This window comes from Mauremys reevesii, linkage group 13 (assembly GCF_016161935.1).
Source record: "Mauremys reevesii isolate NIE-2019 linkage group 13, ASM1616193v1, whole genome shotgun sequence".
Lineage (NCBI taxonomy): Eukaryota > Metazoa > Chordata > Testudines > Geoemydidae > Mauremys > Mauremys reevesii.
The window spans coordinates 44,202,860-44,225,523 of NC_052635.1; the positions used below are offsets into that span (position 1 = coordinate 44,202,860).

Here is a 22,664-nt window from a genome sequence, read left to right on the forward strand (position 1 = left end):
ATGCAGACTATCTGGAAAACAAACACAAACAGTCATCAGAAAAGCAGGTAATATTTCCATAAAATTTATAGACTATAGAAAAAAAACAGTTTGCTACAGTTAATCTAGTAAACACACAAATCTACTGCACTAAACTACAGTGCAAGTGCTTATGCATAGGGAAAATCATATTTACAATTCCCCTTTATTTACAGGCTATAAACTACACCATTTCACAGTTATACTACACATATAGACTTTCTACCATGTTTTTTTATTTTGACAATGGGACACTGACAACCTAGAACCCAAACTGCTTGTGTGTATATTTACTGTATTCAGGCATACACAGGAAAAATATTTTTCTATGCATTTTAAAGAGCCCTACAAAATCTAGCAAATGTAATAAAAAAGGCAAATCTGGTGAAAATCTGACAAAATATCTTTTATAGTTATAGGAAAAAACATCAAACAGTGCCAAATGCAAAGATAAAGTAACAGAAGCAACAAATAGGATTATTCATATAAATATCCACTTCAAGTTGTTATTGACTATTTTAAAAATAGGAGACTTCTACACGATATCTGTAGAAAGGCCTGCAATTAATAAATAGGAGGGGGAATTGGCAGCCCAAATCGAGAGGCTGCTCAAAAGGTGAAAAATTGTCTTGCCACTGGAGAGAAAGGCATATATCTATGACAAACATGGAACACGAATGTTTAACAGTTAAAAATAATATCCTCTGAGGTCACAACAAATGCAGTTCACAGGGATTTTTATTGGACATCCATACATTGTATTTTATAGAAAAAAGACATGTTAATTGTCACAATTACAGAGTGGGTATTTGGAGACTTAAAAAGGGAGCGAGCATAAAAACATTGCTTAGACACATTAGACTAATTCCTACATTTTCAAAGTGTTGCACAAGATTTAAAACACACAACTCAGTCAATGCAAATTGTGCGATTCAGTACCATGTAACAAAGTCTGGGTTAATGTGTTTTGGCAAAACAATCTTCATTCACTCCTCTTAGCAAGTTGAGGAGACCATACAAATGAGATCAAGATCAAACCCACCAACTGATGAGGAAATACCCTTCTAACATAGCTGGATTATCTACTGATAGGATTATTATTTAGTTAGCCTTTGAGTGATCCAAACCAATGCAGCCTCAATTGTTTCCTTCTAGCCCCCAATACTGTACACAGATTTTTTCAAAACAGGCTAAAATAATCAAGCAATCTTCCCCTCAAAACATGAATATAAATCTCTTCCTACCATCATTACAGGAAGACTTGAGAATAAAGATTAGAATTTATACTCCATGAAACTGCAGGTTATAGTCTTTCTACACAAGCTACTTAAAGAAACAAACAAAAATTAAATGAACTAGTAAGGCTGTAAATTTAGTTCCTGCTAATCTACAAGGATAAGGTATATGTGAACAGCATTGCAGTCTCCTTGCTACAGCAGAGCCCCAAACAGGGCACTTAAGCATTATGTGTCAGTAGCATAACCACTCACTTTGGCTTCCTAGACTGTTTCCACTTTCCGTGCAACCTCTGAGAAACAAAGTTTGGTTCATTTCCCAGGACACTGGCTACTTCCTTTAGTTCAGGCTAGGAACGCCTGAGACTACCTGCCTTACGCTACGTTCAGCACAGCAGTCACACATTACCTCATATAAGGTCTATTGATTGCGCTATCAGAACCAGTCTTAGTTTAGCTCCTTGCTAGGTTTGTCCTTTTTTCACCCATTTTTTTTCTGAATTACTTTATAAGTGGTGCCAGAGGAAACAGCCACAAACCTGATCACTCTAGCAATCTTTGAAATTCAGCGGATCAGTTTAGCAACTCTAAATTAAATTCGCTCTCCTTATTTCTTTTTAAACCTTACATAGCTTGCATCTCACCTCAGACTGGATTTTCAGAACAAGCTGTTTTCTTTGAAGGAAACACCAACTCCCTGCCAAACATTCCTCTTCCCTCAAAATCTAAAAAAATGTAAGGTTTATAGCTAACCTGAGACCCACCAATCAAAAGGTGGCCAGTGCTTTGCTTCAGTGTTAAAAACCTGGATACCTCAAAGTACTACCAAAGTCTGATTTTATATGTTTGTGTTTTTTGCAGATTACTGGAACAAATAAGGTTTACCAGGTCAGATTTTACCAATATCTCTGTTTAAAAATGAAACCAAATGTGTACTCTATTTGTGTCAAAGTTAGTAAGAGAGCATGCACAATGAAGTCTTTCGAGCACTGCCTAAGAATATTTAAAACTGCAATTTGGTGAAAATGGAGCCAAGAGATTTCAATAGACATCTCTGTGTAGTTAGTTTTCAGGGAATGATATCCTTCTCTCTCTAAGCAACTGAGCACTTCATCAGCTTGCTTTTTAAAAGGGAACACTGCTGCAGGATAAAACTCTAGCATACAACCAAGAAGGAGAGGAAACTTAAAAAAAGCTATGATGTTTAAGAATACAGCAGCCACATTCCCCAGCTAGCCAGCCTACTGCCATGTGTGGTCATGTTAACAGGCAAGCAAGTGGTACACATTTGTCAAGCCCTAAGAAGTATTTTATTTTTATGTCTACCTTTCTGCTTTCTATGAACAAGAAACTTATTTTTCTCTGTAATAAAGCAGGTAATATTTCAGAGGATCAGGCAAAGGCAGACTCAAGACCTTCTCTCTCAGAAAGTTTACAGGGGGGTCTGGCTTCAGTTCAGAGATACCCTTTTCCTCCTCTTCTCTCCTCTCCTCCTCAATCTCCTCACAGTTGTTGTTATCATCTGAGGGGTTTGAGATACGACTGGCAAAGACTTCTTTATCCAAGAAGACAATGGTTTCCATGCGACGGCGGCGAACACGTCTTCGTTTAAACCTTGGAGGGTTTTTCAGACCATTTCCATTTTTGCTCATTGTTTCTTGATGTATTATCCTCTTAATTGTTCCTCGGATGGCAATGCGAGCCAGATCTTGTAGGCTGCGGACAGTTATTGGTGCTATAACACAGAACGAAAACATGAACAGGTATGGAAGCAAAAAATCTGGCAGCACAGGCTGAAGCGTTGTCTGAAACGGAGTGAGGATAACTATTTTAATTCCCTGTTATGTTTATAAAAAAACCCACCAGCTTTATTTCAGTCATTGTCAACTCAGATAAACAATGTTTTTCCCCAAAAAACATGTTGTGTTACGCACTTCTCCCATAATCTGATCACTGAGAGAAGGAGTTGAGAGAAAAAGTTCAAATGCACAAACCCACACTGCACAAAACACAAATCAGTAGACACTGAATGAAATATTTAAAATAGAATTTTGGTATGTTATACGCAAATGATCAAGGAACTATTTTATGCTACCGTGTTTTAAGTTTTAAATCTTAAGACTTTGCAATTCAGACTGTACAATAACAAGGAGAAGTTTGTTTCCGGACTTCTCAGTAGTGTGGAAACAGTCCTCAATGCACAAGACAGAGTGAGTAAATCTAGATTCTACTCCCAGCTCTGCTGTGGATTAATTTCGTGACTTTGGGCAAATCACTTAACTTTTGTCAGTTTCCTCATCAATACTTTTCTACTTCAAAAGGTGTAGGCTAACATCATTACCATATGAAATATGTTTCAAGATCTGTGGATAGAAGGAGTTAGAAGCATGCGACTGTGTATTATATATGGTACATACCCACCCTCTTCAGTGGTTTAGAGAAGCAGTTCTCAACCAGGGGTATGTGTACCCCTGGGGGTACACGGAGGACTTCCATGGCTACATCAACTCATCTAGATATTTGCATAGTTTTACAACAGGCTACATAAAAAGCACCGTTTCATACAGACAATGACTTGTTTATACTACTCTATATCCTATACACTGAAATGTAAGTACAATATTTATATTCCAATTGATTTTATAATGATATGGTTAAAAATGTATTTTTATGTTTGCTTTTGTAAGCAAGTAGTTTTTAAGTGAGGTGAAACTTGGGGGCACACAAGACAAATCAGACTTCTGAACGGGGTATAGTAGTCTGGAAAGGTTGAGGACCACTGGTTTAGAGGACTCTACATTCTTTTGTGCAGCACTATTCAGCCAATCCAAGGTGTGCAAGAGTCAACACTACTGCACAATTCCATGTCTCTCACGTAATATAAATAAAACTTGTATTTGCATATATCTATCCCTGCACTGAGAAGCATCACATTAAATTGAAAACTCTGTTCCATTGTGGATTAAAAACACTTACAGAAGTTCTTCTGAGCAAAGAAGGGGGAAAAATAAAGTACGAAATACTTGCAGGCTTCCTCATAGTGGACATGATATGCAAGTATGCTCAGATGGACAGTTAATATGCTCTGTACAGTGAGATATCATATACGAATAAAAACAGATTAAGTAGTAATTTCTTGAGGGCAGGGACCATGTGTTCTTATGTGTTTGTACAGGACCTTGCATAATGGAGCCTCAATCTAGATTGGGATCACTGGGTACTACCTGCAATACAACTAAAAATAATGCAACTCCCTCCTGAAGGGTATCATGTTTGAAAGAAACTCTGCACAGCCATGCTATTGATATAAATTGATAAATGTCACATCTAAAACAAATGCTATGTGCATTTTTCACTTTGCAATATATTCTCTTAATACTATAAAATGCCATGTAAGAATCTACATGGGCAAGGCAGTACAGTCTGACAAATGGGAAACTGAAAATGCAGGCAGATTATTTTAAAATTCAAAGATATGCACTTTCAATTTCACAGAGCAGACACTAACATTTCTGGATTTATTTTGCAAATTGCTTTCCTAATACCACACCTCTTCAAATACAGAAAAACTGGTAACCAGCATATGATGGACAAAATTGGACAACTATCAAAAGAATGAAACAGCTTGCATAGTTTTCACCAGAAGAAGGAAGCTGCACTTCCTCTGTGTATCAGTACCATGCTTGGATCAAGGTGAAACTAACAGCCAAAGGAAAAGCAGAAAGAGGAGCAAACGTACCTATAAACATTTATACTTACGCAAGTGAACAAGTCTCGATTTCCCTGAATCTGCATGAATGGGTTGAATCAGAGGAGCAAAAGAAACAGCAAGGATCTTCTTGGTTTCCCAGGCAGCAGGACCAGTGCGCGTTATCTTCGTCAGCTGCATCAAAAAGAGAAAGTGCTGTCTACTATGTAAACAGTAGAAATCAGTTATCTATAGTTAATTTTTTATGCAGAGAATGAACAATCTACTGTTTGCCTTTTGGATTTCAGGCAAAGTGTTCGAAATACACAGAATTAGTGGTGACAAGATGAAAAGCCAAGTAACACACAGGTTCATCATAATTCCTTCTTTAAAGAGTGAATTTAGAACTCATGAAGAGAGCCAGATTTACAGCTCTAATGGACCAAGTTGTCTAACCACAGAACATGTACAGTATCAGAGGGGTAGCCGTGTTAGTCTGGATCTGTAAAAGCAACAAAGAATCCTGTGGCACCTTATAGACTAACAGACGTTTTGCAGCATGAGCTTTCGTGGGTGAATACCCACTTCTTCGGATGCTTGCAAAACATCTGTTAGTCTATAAGGTGCCACAGGATTCTTTGCTGCTTTTGGAGATGAAAGGTTCCATATGTCACTTTCAATCCTAAACCAAGCAGTCCCTTGAAACAATACATCTTTACTTGCAAGAGATACCAGAATTATATATTTGTTTAGAAAGTTTGGGCATGGTTATTCAGAGTTTCAAATAAACAGTGACCTGTGGCATACCATTAAAAATGGCATCATTAGAAAAATTGGTATCTGACCTGCTGGGCCAGTAAATAACACCACCACAATCCTAGGAAAAGTAGAGTCCATAGGGTGTTGCTGCCACAAAGAAGGCAGAAGCACACAGAAAAGGTAACAGTAGTCTAATAACTGTCTTGTTAGTTTTCCACAGTATAAAGAGGGTAGGCCTAGAAAGCTCTTTTTATATCAGTAGCAGTTTTTGCTACAGGCTGTTGGACTCTGTTTATTTAACCTATGACTTGCAACTATTTTGAATGCTTCCTGTTTGGCAAAGTAAGTTGCCACTTTTTCTTGCCCAATTTTCACTGGCTGTATCTGGAACTCTGAACAGATTTCCTGCTGGAGAACACTTCAACAGTGTATGGGATAAGTAGAAAAAGAAATTAAAAAAAAAAAACAAAAAAAACAAAACTAAACCCAGATTTATTCTTGCAGAAAATATATATTTTTTTTAATAGTGAAAGAAAGTTTTAGCTAATCTTTAACTCCTTGGTTCAAATTTTCAACTGACTTTCCTAATACCTGTAATATTTATATGCATAAGTTAGGTGTATTTGTATTTTCATATACACAGAAATTACCCAATTTGTGTGCACAAACTGCTCACTGGCACTCATGAATGTCGGTATTTTGGATGCCCCCTTAGAGGATAGTTTGCAAAGTTGACTCTTAAACACTTAAAGAAATGATCAAGCATTAAGTATTCTTGACTTATAATTTAAAAATTCTTTTCCAGTTACAATAAATATAACAAGACACTGCACTATACACTTGCAAAAATTTATGAAGTAATTTACAAACAATCAGAAATTCAAGCTAATCTGAAATCAATTTTCTCCCTCTCCAAGCCTCAAACGAAAGATATCAAGAGATGTAAGATTCACATACACCTCTACCTCGATATAACACTGTCCTCGGGAGCCAAAAAATATCTTACCGCGTTATAGGTGAAACTGCGTTATATCAAACTTGATTTGATCCGCCGGACCACGCAGCCCCCCGGAGCGCTGCTTTACCATGTTATACCCGAATTTGTGTTACATCAGGTGGCGTTATAACGGGGTAGAGGTGTAGTTACAACTCAACCCAACCCTGCACTACTACCTTCCTTTTCCACATACTGTACTTACTATGAAACACTTTTTATGGACTGTCTAATTTACCACTGGAAAGCACAAAGTGTGGTATGGTACCTCACTTCAAGAATGTTTCAGTCAAAGTTTGTTGAAGAAGTACAACAATGAAGTGTGAAACTAACTTGGAATACCTCTCACAATTCACTACAAAATTAAATACAGTATTATAGACCTGAAGAAGGACTGTCCGGTAGAAATATGCATACTTTGTAACATAGTTCAGTTTCTGGAAACTGCTCTCTTTATTCCTAGTAAAAGCTTAGTGTAAGAGCTGATATGCCAAATAGTTGCCTATAAGGAAGGTAGTGAACTGCACCTATAGGCTAAATAAGAATAAAGAAATCAAAATCACAGGTAAAGAGGCACTCAACCTTTTCCTCGAGTGGCATGACGAGAATTCCCCCAACTTTCAGCAGACTCTTCATGTAGTCCTCATGTTCTTTCTGTACCCCAGCACCACAGTAAACACGGTCATACTGAGTAGAATCTGGAGAGATCTCTAAACAATTGCCAGTAACAAAGGATGGCTCACAGAATTCAAATCTAAAAAAGTAAAGGTCCAATTATAACACTCCAAACTTGACAAGAAAAGAAATTTCATTGCCAATTTCCCTTCCCAAGCCCAATTTCCTGGATCTCAAAAAGTTTCATTCTACAGACTACCAGAAAGGCCTAGAGTGATTCTGAAATTACTCATACATGAGATTTTCCAAAGATTTTAGGTGCATAATCTGAATATATACACTAAATAACTGTTTACGCAAATTATCAGGATTGGGATTTGTCATACAATTACCCGATTTGTGGGCCCAGTTACAATATCTGTGCATAAATATTACAAGTGAAATTTGAACTCTTTTAAGTCTTTTAAGTCTGAACCAGAATATCTTTGGCTTAGTTTTCCATAACCTTTCCCATAAACTGCTAAATGGGTTTCAACATTAAGAGTGAGATGCTGCCTCCACTGAAGTCAATGGGAGTTTCACTATCAATTTCAATTGAGCCAGGATTTCACCACAAATTCATAGTTTAGACAAATATTCTTGCAATACATTACTTCTGATATAGTTTAAGAGAAAAGAAACAATTTTATGCTAATTTCTGTTTTTGCAGAATGGCCAGAATTCTCAAAGACTATAATAATCCCTAAATTTGATGCAGCAATATTAGGGCTAGCAAGCAATTAAAAAAATTAATCGCACTGTTAAACAATAGGATGCCATTTAAATAGTTTACATTTTAAAATATATTGATTTCACTTACAACACAGAACACAAAGTTCTTTATATTTACTTTTGATTAAATATTTGCACTATAAGAAATGAAATAGTATTTTTCAATTCACCTAATACCAGTACAGTAGTGCAATCTCTTTATCGTGAAAATTTAACCTACAAATGTAGAATTATGTCCAAAAAAAACTGCATTCAAAAATAAAAAGGTAAAACTTTAGAGCCTACAAGTCCACTCAGTCCTATTTCTTGTTCAGCCAATTGCTCAGACAAACAAGTTTGTTTACATTTGCAGGAGATAATCTGCCCGCTTCTTATTCACAATATCACCTCAAAGTGAGAACAGACGTTTGCATGGCACTTTTGTAGTTGGCATCACAAGATATTTATGTGCCAGATGCACTGAAGATTCATATGTCCCTTCATGCGTCAAGCACCATTCCAGAGGACATGCGTCCATGCTGATCACGGGTTCTGCTCGATAACCATCCAAAGCAGTGTGGACTGATGCATGTTTATTTTTATCATCTGAGTCAGTCAATGCCACCAGCAGAAGGTTGAGTTTCTTTTTTCGTGGTTCGGGTTCTGTAGTTTCCACATCGGAGTGTTGCTCTTTTAAGACTTCTGAAAGCATGCTCTATACCTCGTCCTTCTCAGATTTTGGAAGGCACTTCAGATTCTTAAACCTTGGGTCATGTGACATAGCTCTCTTTAGAATCTCACATTGGTACCTTCTTTGCATTTTGTCAAATCTGCAGTGAAAGTGTTCTTAAAAAGGAACACCATGTACTGGGTCATCATCCGAGACTGCTATAACATGAAATATATGGCAGAATGAGGGTAAAACAGAGTAGAGGACATACAATTCTCCCCCAAGAAGAGAACTCACATATGTAATTAATGCTGATTATGCTTGTTAAAAAAAATAATGCATGGAAGCATGTCCTCTGGTATGGTGACCGAAGCATGAAGGGGCACATGAATGTTTAGCATATCTGGCACGTAAAGACCTTGCAATGCTGGCTACAGAAGTGCCATGCGAATGCCTGTTCTCACTTTCAGGTGACATCGTAAACAAGAAGCAGGCAGCTTTATCTCCCATAAATGTAAACAAACTTGTTCAGCCCATCACTAAGACAAACAAGAAGTAGGATTGAGTGGACTTGTAGGCTTTAAAGTTTTACACAGTTTTGTTATGGAGTGCAGTTATGTAACAACAAAAATAAAAATCGACATTTGTAAGTTGTACTTTCACGATAAAGAGATTGCACTAGAGTACTTGTATGAGGTGAACTGAAAAATATTTATTTTGTTTGCCATTTTTACAGTGCAAATATTTGTAATAAACAATATAAAGTGAGCATTGTCTACTTTGTATACTGTGTTGTAACTGAAATCAATATATTTTAAATTGTAGAAAAACATCCAAAAATATTTAATACATTTCAATGGGTCTTCTATATTGTTTAACAATGCAATTAAAACTGCAATTAATCACAGTAATTTTTTTAAATCGCAATTAATTTTTTTTTAAGTTAATCATGTGAGTTAACTGCAATTAAAATATACAGTTGTATCAAGATATCCACAGAACACCTCAGGCCCTTGGAGAAAGGCAGCCTACTAAAATATGGTATTAGTATTACAAAAGCAAAAGACTTCAAGAACTGCAGTAACATGATACATTTGTAGCAACTGGCTAACAGTCCTTACCTGTGTTATGCCAGATATCCTATCAGCTATTTTCCTCTTCTTACATACCTGTATTTATCCTCAAAAACATTTAAAAGACGAAGACTTTCTTCTTATCTATGACAGTATTAATCTCTGAAGTACAAATTGGTCAGCTGTAGAGCAGTGTGGTTTTATATACTATTTTTCTTACTCCAGGTACCCCAAAGCATTTTACAAACAATGAATTATTGGGCAATTTGTTTACCAACATAATTACCGCACTGTTAACTCATCAGTAGTTTGTACATAAGACTTGGCTATTAGGACAGTTTTATTAAAAAGATTTTGATCAGACACTAGACACAGACCACCTATTCTTTTTTATATGGTTTCAGTGAGATATACCAGTTTCTATATACCACAGATGGGCAAGGATCTCATCTAAATGACACCATCTTTAATAGTGTAGTTCCCCCACTCCTTTTGTACTTGCACTGCAGTGTCATTGGTTTTTTTCAAACAGGTCTCCAGATATGAAACTTTCTATTACGCTGCTCTTTGCCATTAAGCTACAGTAATTGTATTTCTGTAAAGTGAGATGGCACGAGAACAATAACAATAGGCTTATTTATTTTAGCAATGAAGGGGACTGGTTGCCTATTCACAGGAACTCTTGCCTCTCTGCTTACAACAAAAGATTGCATGCTAAGGGGGGTTACCTCTTCCCTACTCAACCATCAGCTTCTCAGTGTAGTGACAACGGTGTAAGATTAGTGAAGTGGCTGCAAGGGGCGAGATGGGATAGCTCAGGGTTTGAGCATTGGCCTCCTAAATCCATGGTTGTGAGTTCAATCCCTGAGGGGACCATTTAGGGATCTGGGGCAAAAATCTGTCTGGTGGTTGGTCTTGCTTTGAGCAGGGGGTTGGACTAGATGACATCCTGAGGTCCCTTCCAACCCTGATATTCTATGATTCAGCTCTTCTTGTTTAAAGACTGCAGTACCCATTTTATTCATTCTAGCATTGTGACCATTCCAGGTGGTCAGAAGCATTTCTTCCCACAAACAAATTGCAAAATAAATCCAAAAATGTGAGAGCTACAACTTGTATTGCTAAGGTAACTTTTGGTTATAGAAAATTGCAGAAAATTATTAGCTGTGACAGCAGCGGAGTGAAAGTTGCAAGGAAGAACATAAATCAGATTCCAAGCAGCTTTAGTACTGACTTAGTCATCATAAAAATAGCTTCGCATTTTAACCAATAAAGTTTTTCTTCCAATAAAACCATATTAGAACAGCATGGAAATTACTTTATACTCTTCGGTGGGATTCAGGCTGAGAGGTCACAAATATATTTTTTTAGATAGATGGCTATCACCATTTGCAGCCTCAAATATATTGGCTGTAATTAAATCTTATTGCCAATAACCGATTTTGGCTTCTTTTAACATCTAAGAGCATTAGAACATCTAAGAGCACAACAACATAGCAAAAATGTCTTACCCTCTCTCCTCCCACTTACCCGTCACACACTGCAGCTCAGCAAGCCTAAGGAGACAGTATCCTAAAATCACCGTTAAATCTGCAGTTTGTGTGTGGGAATAGGGGGAGCTACCCAAAGAGCTAGTAGTTCTGTAGCGATAATTATTAAATTCAAAATCATGAAGTAGGATGCCACAGGTGTTCTCTACTCTTACTTGTCAAAGCTGTCACTTGTTCTGATGAAGAAGTCCAATTTCTGCTTTGCATACTCTATAACATCAGAGTGAAGCTCCACACCATGGTTAACACCAAAAGGACCTGCAAGTTTAAAGAGTGCAAACAAAATGGTTTTAAGGGCAACTGGATAAAGCCAAGCACAACCGGTCCCTGTTACTTTCTCAACGTGTTTCAGATAAACTACTCCTTAATGTTTCTACAATTTAAAATTTTTGTTTTGAGGTCTACACTTAGAAGTGCAGGACCATTTACTACTAGCGATGGCTAGGGCCTTGATGTGCAGCAACCTTTTGTGACTAGTGTGCTCCTACTTACACAGGAAATGGTAAGGTGGGAATGCTGATGTCTCAGATGTACCACTGCTATAGAACACAAAGAATCCACTATAAATCACTAAAGATTATTGCTATGGGAAATGACCAAAAATCGGCAAGAGTTACAATTCACATGGTAATTTTAGCTGGCTCTAGAAATCAGACTCATTACTATTACAGGAACAGTGCTTGAATTATATTTAATTGAGTAATATATAAAAGTTTAAGCTTCTGACAGAGCAACCCTTTAAAGATATATCCTGAACCTAAAAAAAAAAATTTTAAAATGTTTTAGAATGATTTTTCTGCTCAAATTAGCATATTTATAAGGGTCTTTTCAACAAGGGAAAGCAGGTTGGCTTAAAAACACCATGAGATGTGTTGCCAAATGCAACAGTTCCCACAAAATTAAAGATGTTTATGTTTTATTTTTCAGTTATTATAATCTTAGATGTTACTAGTAAGTAACAATAGGTAAAATATTTCAGACTAAATATGTTTAATAAGTTGGAAACATCTCTTTGAACTGTAACTTTAATATATTAGAGTAATACTATGAGTGCAGCTCAATTCCATGAAAACTAGGGAAAGACACTTACTTAGTATATGCCATGAGTAAGATTTATTATTCTGTGTTACACCTGAAAGAACTTGAACATTACAGGAATCTGAACAGGGCTTATAACACCTTTGCATTCCAGAAGTTACTACAGAGGCAATAATGGTTAGCAATATTCTGGTTCTTCTGAAGTGCTGGGAGTCTAAATTCTACCAGAGGACAAAGGAGGAAGTACCATAGCCTTCAGAAGATTCTAATAGTTTAGGGAATTAATCTTTGATTGATTATTTTTTGTTTTGTTTGGAAGAGTTTGACTCCTCTGAATTAGAAACAGAACAGTCCCTGTGACCTACATATTTTGACAAACTGAATCCTTGCTTAATGTCATAACAAGTTCAATCCAGTTATGTCATGTGACTTTACATAACATGATTAAACGTAACAAAGAAAAATACATAATATGGCAATTTGCCTTCAAATATCTGAAAGGAAATTGTTGCAGAATTACAGTTATGCAGTTTTGCACAGTTTATGAGTCCTGCTATTAGGCACTGAAGACAATTGCCATATTTACATTATAACTAACACTACACAAACCCCTCTATTATTTTGATTTGAGACAGGCTTGCTAATTTTAAGGAAGAAATAGTTCAAAGGCACCTAAAGTTATAAGTGTTCATATTCTAATTAGCTTTGTCAAAGCTTGCTGCAAACCAATAAATAAGTTCCAGCTTCATGCCCACTCACTGGAAGTGGGACTAAGACTCAGCTCCGATGACACAAACATTTAAACAATTAAAATTTCTGACCCACAGGCAGGAGAGTAACGGGGCCCCTCCTGCTATTAGTAGCTGTACTGGAAGTCAGAAGCAGTGTGTAAGCACTGACTTTGGATTTCACTAGGATCAATGCAGTCTGAAATTTATTTTGACAGTTCTCCATGCAGAGTGATTATTACCACCATGAGAATGAGAGGGATTTGCTGCATTTTTATGTTCTGTATGATCAGCCACACGTTTACATCCTGGAAGAGCTATTCTACTTACACATTTACTCCTGTGTGTTTGTCTGGAGGAGGCAAGGGGAAAAGAAGGTTGCTAACTGTGGGCAACCACCGCCACTGCTCTTATATTAAATTGTATTTTGAAGCATCACCTTGCTTGCACTCTGGAAGTAACTAGAACTAGATACCAGGTTCTGATCTTACACTGGTATAAATCAGCAGTAACACCAGTGTGAGATCACAATCAGACCTTTTAAACGTATTTCAGGCTGGTTGTGGGGGATTAAGAATAAATGGGCACAGATCTAAAGATTCAGGGCCCTCCCTGGTCAAACTCAGTCACCATCCCACACAAACTTCTCTGTCTCCACTCCTGACACTGATCTTCCCCTTAAGTGAGAGCCCAACAAGCCTACGCACGTCAGTAGGAGGCCATGACAATCAGCTGTGCCCTGCATCACTGTCTGTTCTGAGTCATCACTCGGTTCCCCTGAATCCTGCTTAATTGGCCAAGTCTGATTAACATATTCTTTATCTGCACTTAGACCGAATTTAAAATCTTGAAATTAAAGAGAGGAATGTTTCTTACTACCATGAAAATAGAAGATAATGTAATCAATAATTAACTTGACAAAAGTTATTTACCCAAGATGAGTCCAACCATAGAACTCAGATAACCGGTGCCACTGCCCAGATTCAAGAACGACAGTCCCGGCTGTAGATCCAAAGCTTCCATCACCTCAGAGTAAATGCACGGTGCAGAGAGATGAAAATTTCCATGTTTCCACGCCAAGTCTTTGTAAGCATTGTCCTTAAAATCATCAAGATAGTAGTCTGCTCGATCAATGGCACGGAATGCCTGCTCCACCAGCTCTGTTCGGATATACTGTGCTTCTTTCAGATTATCGATTAATTCATCATTATCTTCTCCTGCACTCACTGCACCTCCCATCTTCAACAATTTTTAGCAAGTTCTAAAACTAAATTGGGGTGGGGGAAGATGAGCAACAGAAGACATTTAACATCATTATAAGCGCTAAGGCTGTTGAACATAGAACAACTTAAAGTCCTAAAAATAAGACAACGCCTTTGCAAAGATATCAATGTAAAAACACTAGAACAGAATGTATACTCAAAAGCGGACTTTATTATAAAAATTATCAAATATTAAAAACAAAATCATGTACCTGGAGTTTCAGAATTACATACATGTTTTGGGGGAGAGGGGTAGGAAGGTCATAATATAATATTCACATTTTTGGTTATATAATACTCTCCTCCAGTGACACCAACTTTTTACCACCATGTCAGTTACCGTTTCCACTTGAATTGCTAAATAAGATTATGGGTTCTGGTTCCCATTCTTGTTCTGGTTCCCATTCTTATTCATTGTCCCTTTTCCACTACAGAGTCCAAGCAATAATAATAAAAAATAAGTAATAAAAATATGTCCTGTGTTTGCCAAAATTCAAGGAACATCCAGATTCCCTGTCTGCAATAACACCAGAAGGGGGTTAATAGACTTCAAAAGAAACAGGCAGAAAAAAGAATCAGGGACCCTCTGAAATTGCCTGCAGTGAAGGGTGAAAGAAAATATAACAGGATGCTAAGTCCATAGACATACATTACCAAAAAGATGATAATCAAGAGGCACAGGCAGAAGTGGAGGGAAAAAAATATATATCCACCACCTCCTCAATAGAATACATACTTTCTTGTGGCGCAAGCTTCTGCAGCTCCAAGCATCACCTTCAGTGGACAATGCAATAGAATAGAGAGCAACTGTTGGAAAGAAAGTTCCTCAGAAGTGAGTGCAATTTCTCATTGTCTATTCTAAGAGTTAAGTGAGATCATCCCCCTTAGAAACTATTTCAACTCCATCCAGCCCTTACAAAATAATGACACTGCTGATATCACTTTTACAGACTCACAATTCATTCTGGGAAAAGAAAGCAAACCACTTACTCTATTTAGGAGAGAGAGTTTATAAAGTACATCTTCATCTTTTAAAGAATGAGTTACAGAGGGAAAGCACTTAATTTATAATTCCAAATTAATCTAGTTGTTTCCCACCCACTAAAAAGTTCCATTGCAGAAAGTACAATGCAAATTTTTATTTGCAGTGCTTTGCTGTGCTGTACTAACAATAACTGCAGAAGCAGCAGCTTTAGTGTTGCTTTCTAGATTCAGTAGATCTGCCCACAGCTAAATTGTTCTATACATTCAGCAAGAGAAAAATTACATACTTTACCAGTTTCAAAAGAAACAAAGAAGAAATTGCAGCAAGAAAATCTCAACACATGTACTCTCAGAGAGTACTGTCCTGTCTGTTTGCAAACAGACATGAGGCATGATGAACTTCACTCAAGTTCTTAGGAAGGACCTTTAGCCTGTTTAATAAATGTATGCCTCCAAGTATACTAATCCATTAATAGTTTCTTGGATATTTCCCCCCACCCCTTTGGCAGGTAACAGGAATTGTCTACCGTCCCTTTTTCACCACAGTTCAAAAAAAACAATAATCATTACACTATATTGCTAGTGAGAGTGCCCAGAATCTAGAATATGTACATCAGCCAGTCTTATCCTGCAATTTTGTTTTCTTCTTAAATACCTATCAATTTCTTGTGACTGCTTGATTATAGTTTGGCTGGTGCCTTTAGGTAGTATTTTACACAGATTAATTACTGTGTGTAGAAAATTCCTTCCATCTCTTAAGACCTTGTTTTTCTTGAGGTTTGTTTGTGCACACTATTTTCTTGAGTATGTTTATCTCCTTCTCTCCATTCAGGCCCTCTTTACACTATTAAAATCTCCATGTTTGAATACAATTGTGAAGTATGGTTGTGGCCCTACCAGGGCTCTGCTGTGGCTCCCTGACAAAGTTAAACAAACTTTTTTGCTTCTTGTGCAACACGAGCACCACAACCATGTTTCAGAGCTGTGGCTTTATGGTCCATTATACACTAAAAACCATCATGAAATCTGACCAAGCTTTAGCCCAGTTAGGGGACATCAACAGTTCTCATCCACACTACAAGCAACAGTAATTTTGTAACCCGGTCAGGCGACAACCAAGTTGTAACAGTGTCCTCTAAGTTATATTGGTAGGGTAGAGGAGACTTTGAAATGGTTATTTCTGTAGCACAGACTGGTCTTCATTTTGTGGAAAACATCTGCTTCATATGCAGAATTTTAAACATACCCCATTTAAACTTCTCTTTTCCAATAATTACACATCTGTTTTCCTAAACTGCTAGCTAAAATCAAAGGTACCCCCCCTACACACACACACCTTTTAATACTCTAGTTGCACCCATCTGCAGTTCTTGTGCAGAGAACAGACTTCTCTACAGATCACAGTGTTACAGGTCTGGGCATTACTCTGAAGTGTGCATGCCACAATTATGATCACTATCAGAACACAGTGTAGTTACTGAGTTGTGTACACTCCAGGAATGGTTACGCCACCCGCTATTTATATGGTGCCATGCTCACCTCTTCTGAGAAAAAGGAGAGTTTACAATGTGAGAAGCTATGTTCATATTCCAGGAACAAACAATGATATTTTCATGATTTATTACAAAGCAAATAGAGTTAAATGCACTGTTTGTAAGCTCACAAAGAAACACAAGACAGGTAAACTCAGCTTTCTGACAACTGCCACAGACTCCACAGCACACTTTGCAATGAATAATAAAAGGCAGCTAAACTGGTACTGAGTATCAGAGGGGTAGCCGTGTTAGTCTGGATCTGTAAAAAGCGACAAAGAGTCCTGTGGCACCTTATAGACTAACAGACGTATTTGAGCATGAGCTTTCGTGGGTGAATCCCCACTTCGTCAGACACATGAGACTGAGTTACTCCCCGCTCACTGATCGTCCAATAACTCTCCCCAAAACACTCACTCTGCACCCCATTGTTACTTCCACTACAAGACCCCAATGCAGGTCACTGATGTGTGTGTGTCATAAATACTGCTGTGCATCGCCCTCCCTCGTACCCACAGCGCCATTACTCCACAGCTCAGGATCGCTCCTGGCAATTTAAATAATCAGCGATCAACTCAGCACTGAAGAGACAGGGGGCCTCGGTAACCATTTTTTTTTGGGGGGGGGGATGTTGCCAGGTTATCCTGGGGGGCCTCCCACATTGTGCAGGGAACCCCAGCCGCCGCCCCCGTATTATTATAGGGTCGCTGCTGCAGCAGGTAGCGAGGTGAGCAGGGCCATGTTATTAGAAGGCGCTGGGGGGGGGCTGCCCCACTGAGAGGGAACCGCGAAGTACTGGGGGTCCCCCAGCAAGGGGCTGCAAGGGAGGGGGGGAGGGGGGCTCCGGGCTCCCCTCCCCCACCCGGGGCCTGAGGGGGAGGGGCCCCGTGAGGCCAGGGCGGTTGGGGGCCTGCAGCGCTCGGCCCAGAGAGAGCGGCCGTTTCAGGGCAGGGGGGCAGGCGGGGGGGCTCTACCTGGGCGCTGGGGCAGCGGTTCCCCCCCCGCCGGGCCGCCTCTCCTCAGCCCTCCGGCTCCGGCGGGCAACTGTAAACACTCACCCAGCTGAGAGCCCCCGGGCAGCGCCAGTGCGCAGTCGCGGAGCGGACCAACGGCGTGGCTACCGCGGGGACGGCGGATTGGGAAATGGGATATACCATTGTAGCAGCGCGATAGGGAACGGAGCGCTGAGGTCCCAGCGTGGGGTGACAGGTGTGGGAATGTACCACTCCAGAAAGGGGGAGCCCGGTGTGGGAGTGTCTCACTCGGGGGGGAGAGGGGAGGGCAGGTGCCTGTGACAGAGGGACCAATAGCTCTGGTTACTGCACTAGTAGAAAAGGGCCCTAGCAGGGCCTTAGTGAGAGCTCACCCCCCCCCCACACACCCCCACACCGACTCATCCATCACCTTTCCCTGCACCACCCAAAATACAGGGAACACTGAACCCAGATCCCAGCTCTGCTAGGTCCTCTTAACCGCTGCCCCGGCACAGAACTCTGCCACCACAACACACCTCAAAAGGCACAAGCGTGGCTTAAAAATCAAGAGTTGCTTTGGGTTTTTTTAAACAGAACATTTGGGGTTCATTTTGTTTGCACTCTGGTTTTAGAGATTTTAGGCTGCACCGACATCACGGGTTCAAGCTTTTTCTCTGCCATGACCAGGGCTGGAAAGAATCTTACTGTTAAAAAAAATGAAGCCTTGAGATCCCGACCTATGCATGTGATTGCAGGAGCTGAGGCTTCAAGGAAAACATCAAAGATCACCAGACTCGTGATAAAATCACCAGAGTTGGCCACACTGCCCTGCCCAGCTCCCTGAGTTAGGCTCTGTTTAGCGTGATGCTTGCTGGGTGTTGGCTGCTGGACTGCATTGCCCCCTTGAAGCTGGAGGCAGCCATCCAGCCAGCGTGATGAGGGGTAGTTGCTCAGGTCTAGGCTGCAACTGAGTCTGAGGGGCTGCCCCATGTGCACATTGACTGGGGCCCATCTATAGCAATTAGCAAACGTGGTAATAAAAACAGTTGTGTGGCTAAACTGAGCCAAGCCTGCTATGCTGAAAGTTTATCCCCAGGTGTTTCTGGGACAGCTTGCGGACCCGGTGCTAATGGGAGCCCTATGGTTTGATTGTGATTCATTTTTCGTGGAGTTAATCTCTGCCCACACTGTACTGCCGCTGAATAGGGGCTTTCAGTGTGTGACCTTTCACACCCTTGGTTTTGTGTGTTTTCTGCATACCCTCTCTGAATACTTTTGCAGTGAGAGCCAATGGCAGGTAGTTTCAATTTCAGCTCCTCAAGTTTCTTGGCCATGAACCCAGCTTTATAAAGAAGAAGAATAAAGATAGTGGAAGATCTAGAATTCCTAAAGAGACTTTTTGAGGCTTACTGAATAGGAGTGGGACTAAGCCATAACATTGCTGGATGTTATGGGCAAATTCGTCCCTGCTGGAGCTAATGGCCTTATTTAGGACCAATTGAAACTACTCTGGAACCTCCAGAAAATAGGCCTTTGTCAGTTGTCTGTTTGCCTTCACAATGCATGTGTGCCTTTTCCTTTCCACTTGCCATGAACAATGTAATGAAGATTGGTTGGGCTGGGTACGTTTGGTTTTTGGAGCCAAGGGAGGAGTGAATAAGTAGACCAGGTTTGTGGAGCTAGATAGGAAATAGACTATAGAGGTTTCCTGTTAAAAGTGAGGGATGGTGATCTGCTTAGGAAATATCCTGATTCCCCAGGGGACTCTATCCCCCTTCAATTCTCAGTCAACCCAAAGTGACCCATACTGGAACACGAGTAGTTGACATCACACTAGCATAAACTGACCTGAGCGGCCTCTGAGACTGCAGCTGTGGCAGCATTGGCTGAACTGGCCTTGATCATATTTGCTGCTTCAAGTAATTACAATCTGTACTTAGAGGGAATACTGTGTCTGGAAAAGACACGTTGATTTAAGCAGCTTGGAGACCTGTACCAAAAAAGAATAATATTACTACTTTCAGACACAACAAACCCACACTGGAAGGGGCATACAAAAAGAAATAGCTCCCAAAAGTGAGATTTGAACAAGAGAAAGTGAGTCAGCATCTGGGATGTATTTATGCTTTAAGATGATTATCCTAGCTGCCTTCATTATCATTATAACAGCAGATCCTGTGTGAATATGCACAGGGTAATACTGTGGATGTCTGCACTTTCATTTCACAGAAGACAGCTGCCTGAGAGAATGGGGCTATTTGTGTACTGTGAACAGTGAAACTCCTGGCTGCTGATTCAACCAAAATAGGACACAGGGGTTGTGCTCTGCCTCTTTGTGTTTACTAGTGGCTGCTCTCAAGAAGGGGGGGCAATGCAGTTGAAACCTGCAAACATTAAACAGATACTAAACTTCTTTCACTTGCGATTAGTGACCAGCTAATGAATGATCTAATGATTTCACCTTTCTGAGCCTTGGTTTCCCTCCCCACTAGAGCTGGGTGAAAAATGCCAATTATTTTTTGCGGGAAATTTCAAATGTTTTTTTTCATTTGGGTAGAAATGTCTCATAAAAACTTTTGGGGGTTTTGAGAACTTGTGATGTAGACAGAATGGAACTCATGTGTGTGACGGGTTGGACCCCTTGGGAAGCCACCTGATGTGCTGAGATACCACTACCTGTTCTGCTAGCATGGGCCCCCTTTAACCTCTCTTGCTGAGCCAGGCTCTTAAAATCTCCTCTAACACACACACAGGCAGGGCCACACCCAACTGCAGATCAGCTCTGGGACAACTCAGTTTAAGGGACTTGCTCCAGCACTCAGATGTCCCCCTCCCTTGGAGTACAGACCCAAAGATATATTATATTTGCCTCTTCCCTCAATGTGAAAGAAGGTATGCACAATTTTTCGCCCTCCCAGTTAGAAATCACATCAACGGGGTTGTATTATAAACCAGAAATAAATGTATTAACTATAACAGATGTATTTTAAGTAGTTAAGGAGGTAGCAGACAGAACAGGTCTGATTACTAAGAAAATAAAACAGATCACGCAAACTAAGCTTAATACACTAAAGAAACTGGTTACATGTAAGTTCTCACCCTAATTGTGATTCTAATAATCTTCTTCACAGGCCAGACACCCTTCCAGCCTGGGCCCAGTTCTTTCAGTCTTAGTTGTTTCTAGCAGTCATCTTGCGTGGGGTAACACGGGAGAACTGACGACCTGGATTATCTCACTCCCCACCCTTAAATAGGATTTGCATAAGGCCGGAGTCCTTCGTTACCTAGTTTGACCCCCTTTCTCTTACAGTGGAAAGTTACAAGAAGTCCCAGGTAATGTTTTAGTATCAGGTGACACGACCACCTGACCCTATAGGGCCCTTGTAGCCATTCTTCACAGGTTGGCCCACAGGGTTCACAGGAAGACTAAACTCTTTTGCAGTCCATTGTCCTTGTTGATGGGCCATCCGCCCTGTCTGGCTTTTCCATTGTCGTACCTGAAGTGTTGGCAGTGGGCGTCACCCAAAGAAGCATAGTTGAAATACAGATACATATATATATATATATATATATATATATATATATATATATATATATATATATATATATACACAATATTCCTAATTTCAGGTACAGAAATGATACAGGCATACAAATAAGATAATCTCATTCAGTAAAACATAGCCTTTTCAATGATATCTCACATGAGCCATCTTGCATAGCGTATCTCTCAGTTATGTCATATTCATATCATAAGTATATATTCATAAAGAATATGGAATGACACATCACACTGTGGACATGCAAAGATTGATATTTACCTACCACTGTGCCCTCAATGGGGTCCATGACTCAATGAGTTAGAGAAAGGGGTTCATCCTGATAGGTTGGTTTGCTTCTTCTGATGGCAGCACAGGGAGAATCAGAAAGAGTTTGGAGGCCCCATCTGGGAACTCCCAATTCTGAACACTCCTGGGTTTATTTACCAATTTCTCTCAGCCTTTCATCAGCATGCCAGGTAAGTTGCTGCGCAATGTGGAGATGAGCAAGACCACTGAAATTCATCCAGGGCAACATGCAGTGTGAAGGCAACTAAGTAGGATGCTCACTGCCTTCTGGCCATCACCTAATTTCCCCGCTACAGATGAGCTGTAAGGTCATTAGATTGTGCAGGCAAGAGTGGGCAGCATGGCCATGGGGAGGAGCCAGGCGGAACAGCAAGTTTCTTTCCAAAAGGAACACGTTAGTTTCTGCACTTCAGGCATGAAGCAATATTAACTCCCAATGTCCATGCTGTGAACCTGGCTCAGAGAACACACTCAGGGGCTAACAGACAGGGCTAACGAAAGAGCCCTGCATGTCTGTGCAGTGTTATAAGCCTTTGCGGCATCAAAATTTAAGCATCATCTATGACAATTACTTGCTTTGCACATTCATGTGTTGTTCTTTTCCCCAGTGAAAAAGCTGCATTTTTGGGGTCCCCTCGTTACACCCTTTGAAATTGTGGCTCTTTTTGACCTGTTCTCAAATATTCCTCTCAGGTTACAGCATATGTACTTTAGTATGTTTATCATGCAGTTAGTGAAAAAAGATAATCGCAAGCAAAGACTGCTACTATCACTTTAAAAACGCCACATAAGAGGCCAGAATGTTGAATTTTATATACGTTTTTGACTTCATGCGTCTAAAACTGATGATTCTTTTGGCTACATCCTTCCATGCACTCCTTGCCTGCAGCCTTATAGCTCACTTGGGGCTTTGTTATTCATGAGTTATGGTCAGCAATATAGTGTT

General features: G+C 39.8%; 1 protein-coding gene across 4 annotated transcripts; it reads right to left on the reverse strand.

Annotated features, from left to right (window-relative positions):
* Nucleotides 1-403: 403 nt before the first annotated feature.
* Nucleotides 404-18,752, reverse strand: PCMTD2 (protein-L-isoaspartate (D-aspartate) O-methyltransferase domain containing 2). 4 transcript variants are annotated; one of them, XM_039498349.1, is made up of 6 exons: nt 18,608-18,752; nt 14,051-14,385; nt 11,508-11,610; nt 7,277-7,448; nt 5,013-5,136; nt 404-2,988 (listed from the first exon to the last, which is right to left on the reverse strand). In XM_039498349.1, exons 2-6 carry the CDS (start codon nt 14,355-14,357, stop codon nt 2,606-2,608), a joined length of 1,089 nt encoding a protein of 362 aa, XP_039354283.1. In that variant the 5' UTR covers nt 14,358-14,385; nt 18,608-18,752; the 3' UTR covers nt 404-2,605. The 4 variants fall into 4 exon arrangements, with proteins under 4 accessions (XP_039354283.1, XP_039354280.1, XP_039354282.1 ...); XM_039498346.1 differs by lacking the exon at nt 18,608-18,752 and adding an exon at nt 17,955-18,067; XM_039498348.1 differs by lacking the exon at nt 18,608-18,752 and adding an exon at nt 17,871-17,953.
* Between the last annotated feature and the right edge of the window lie 3,912 nt (nt 18,753-22,664).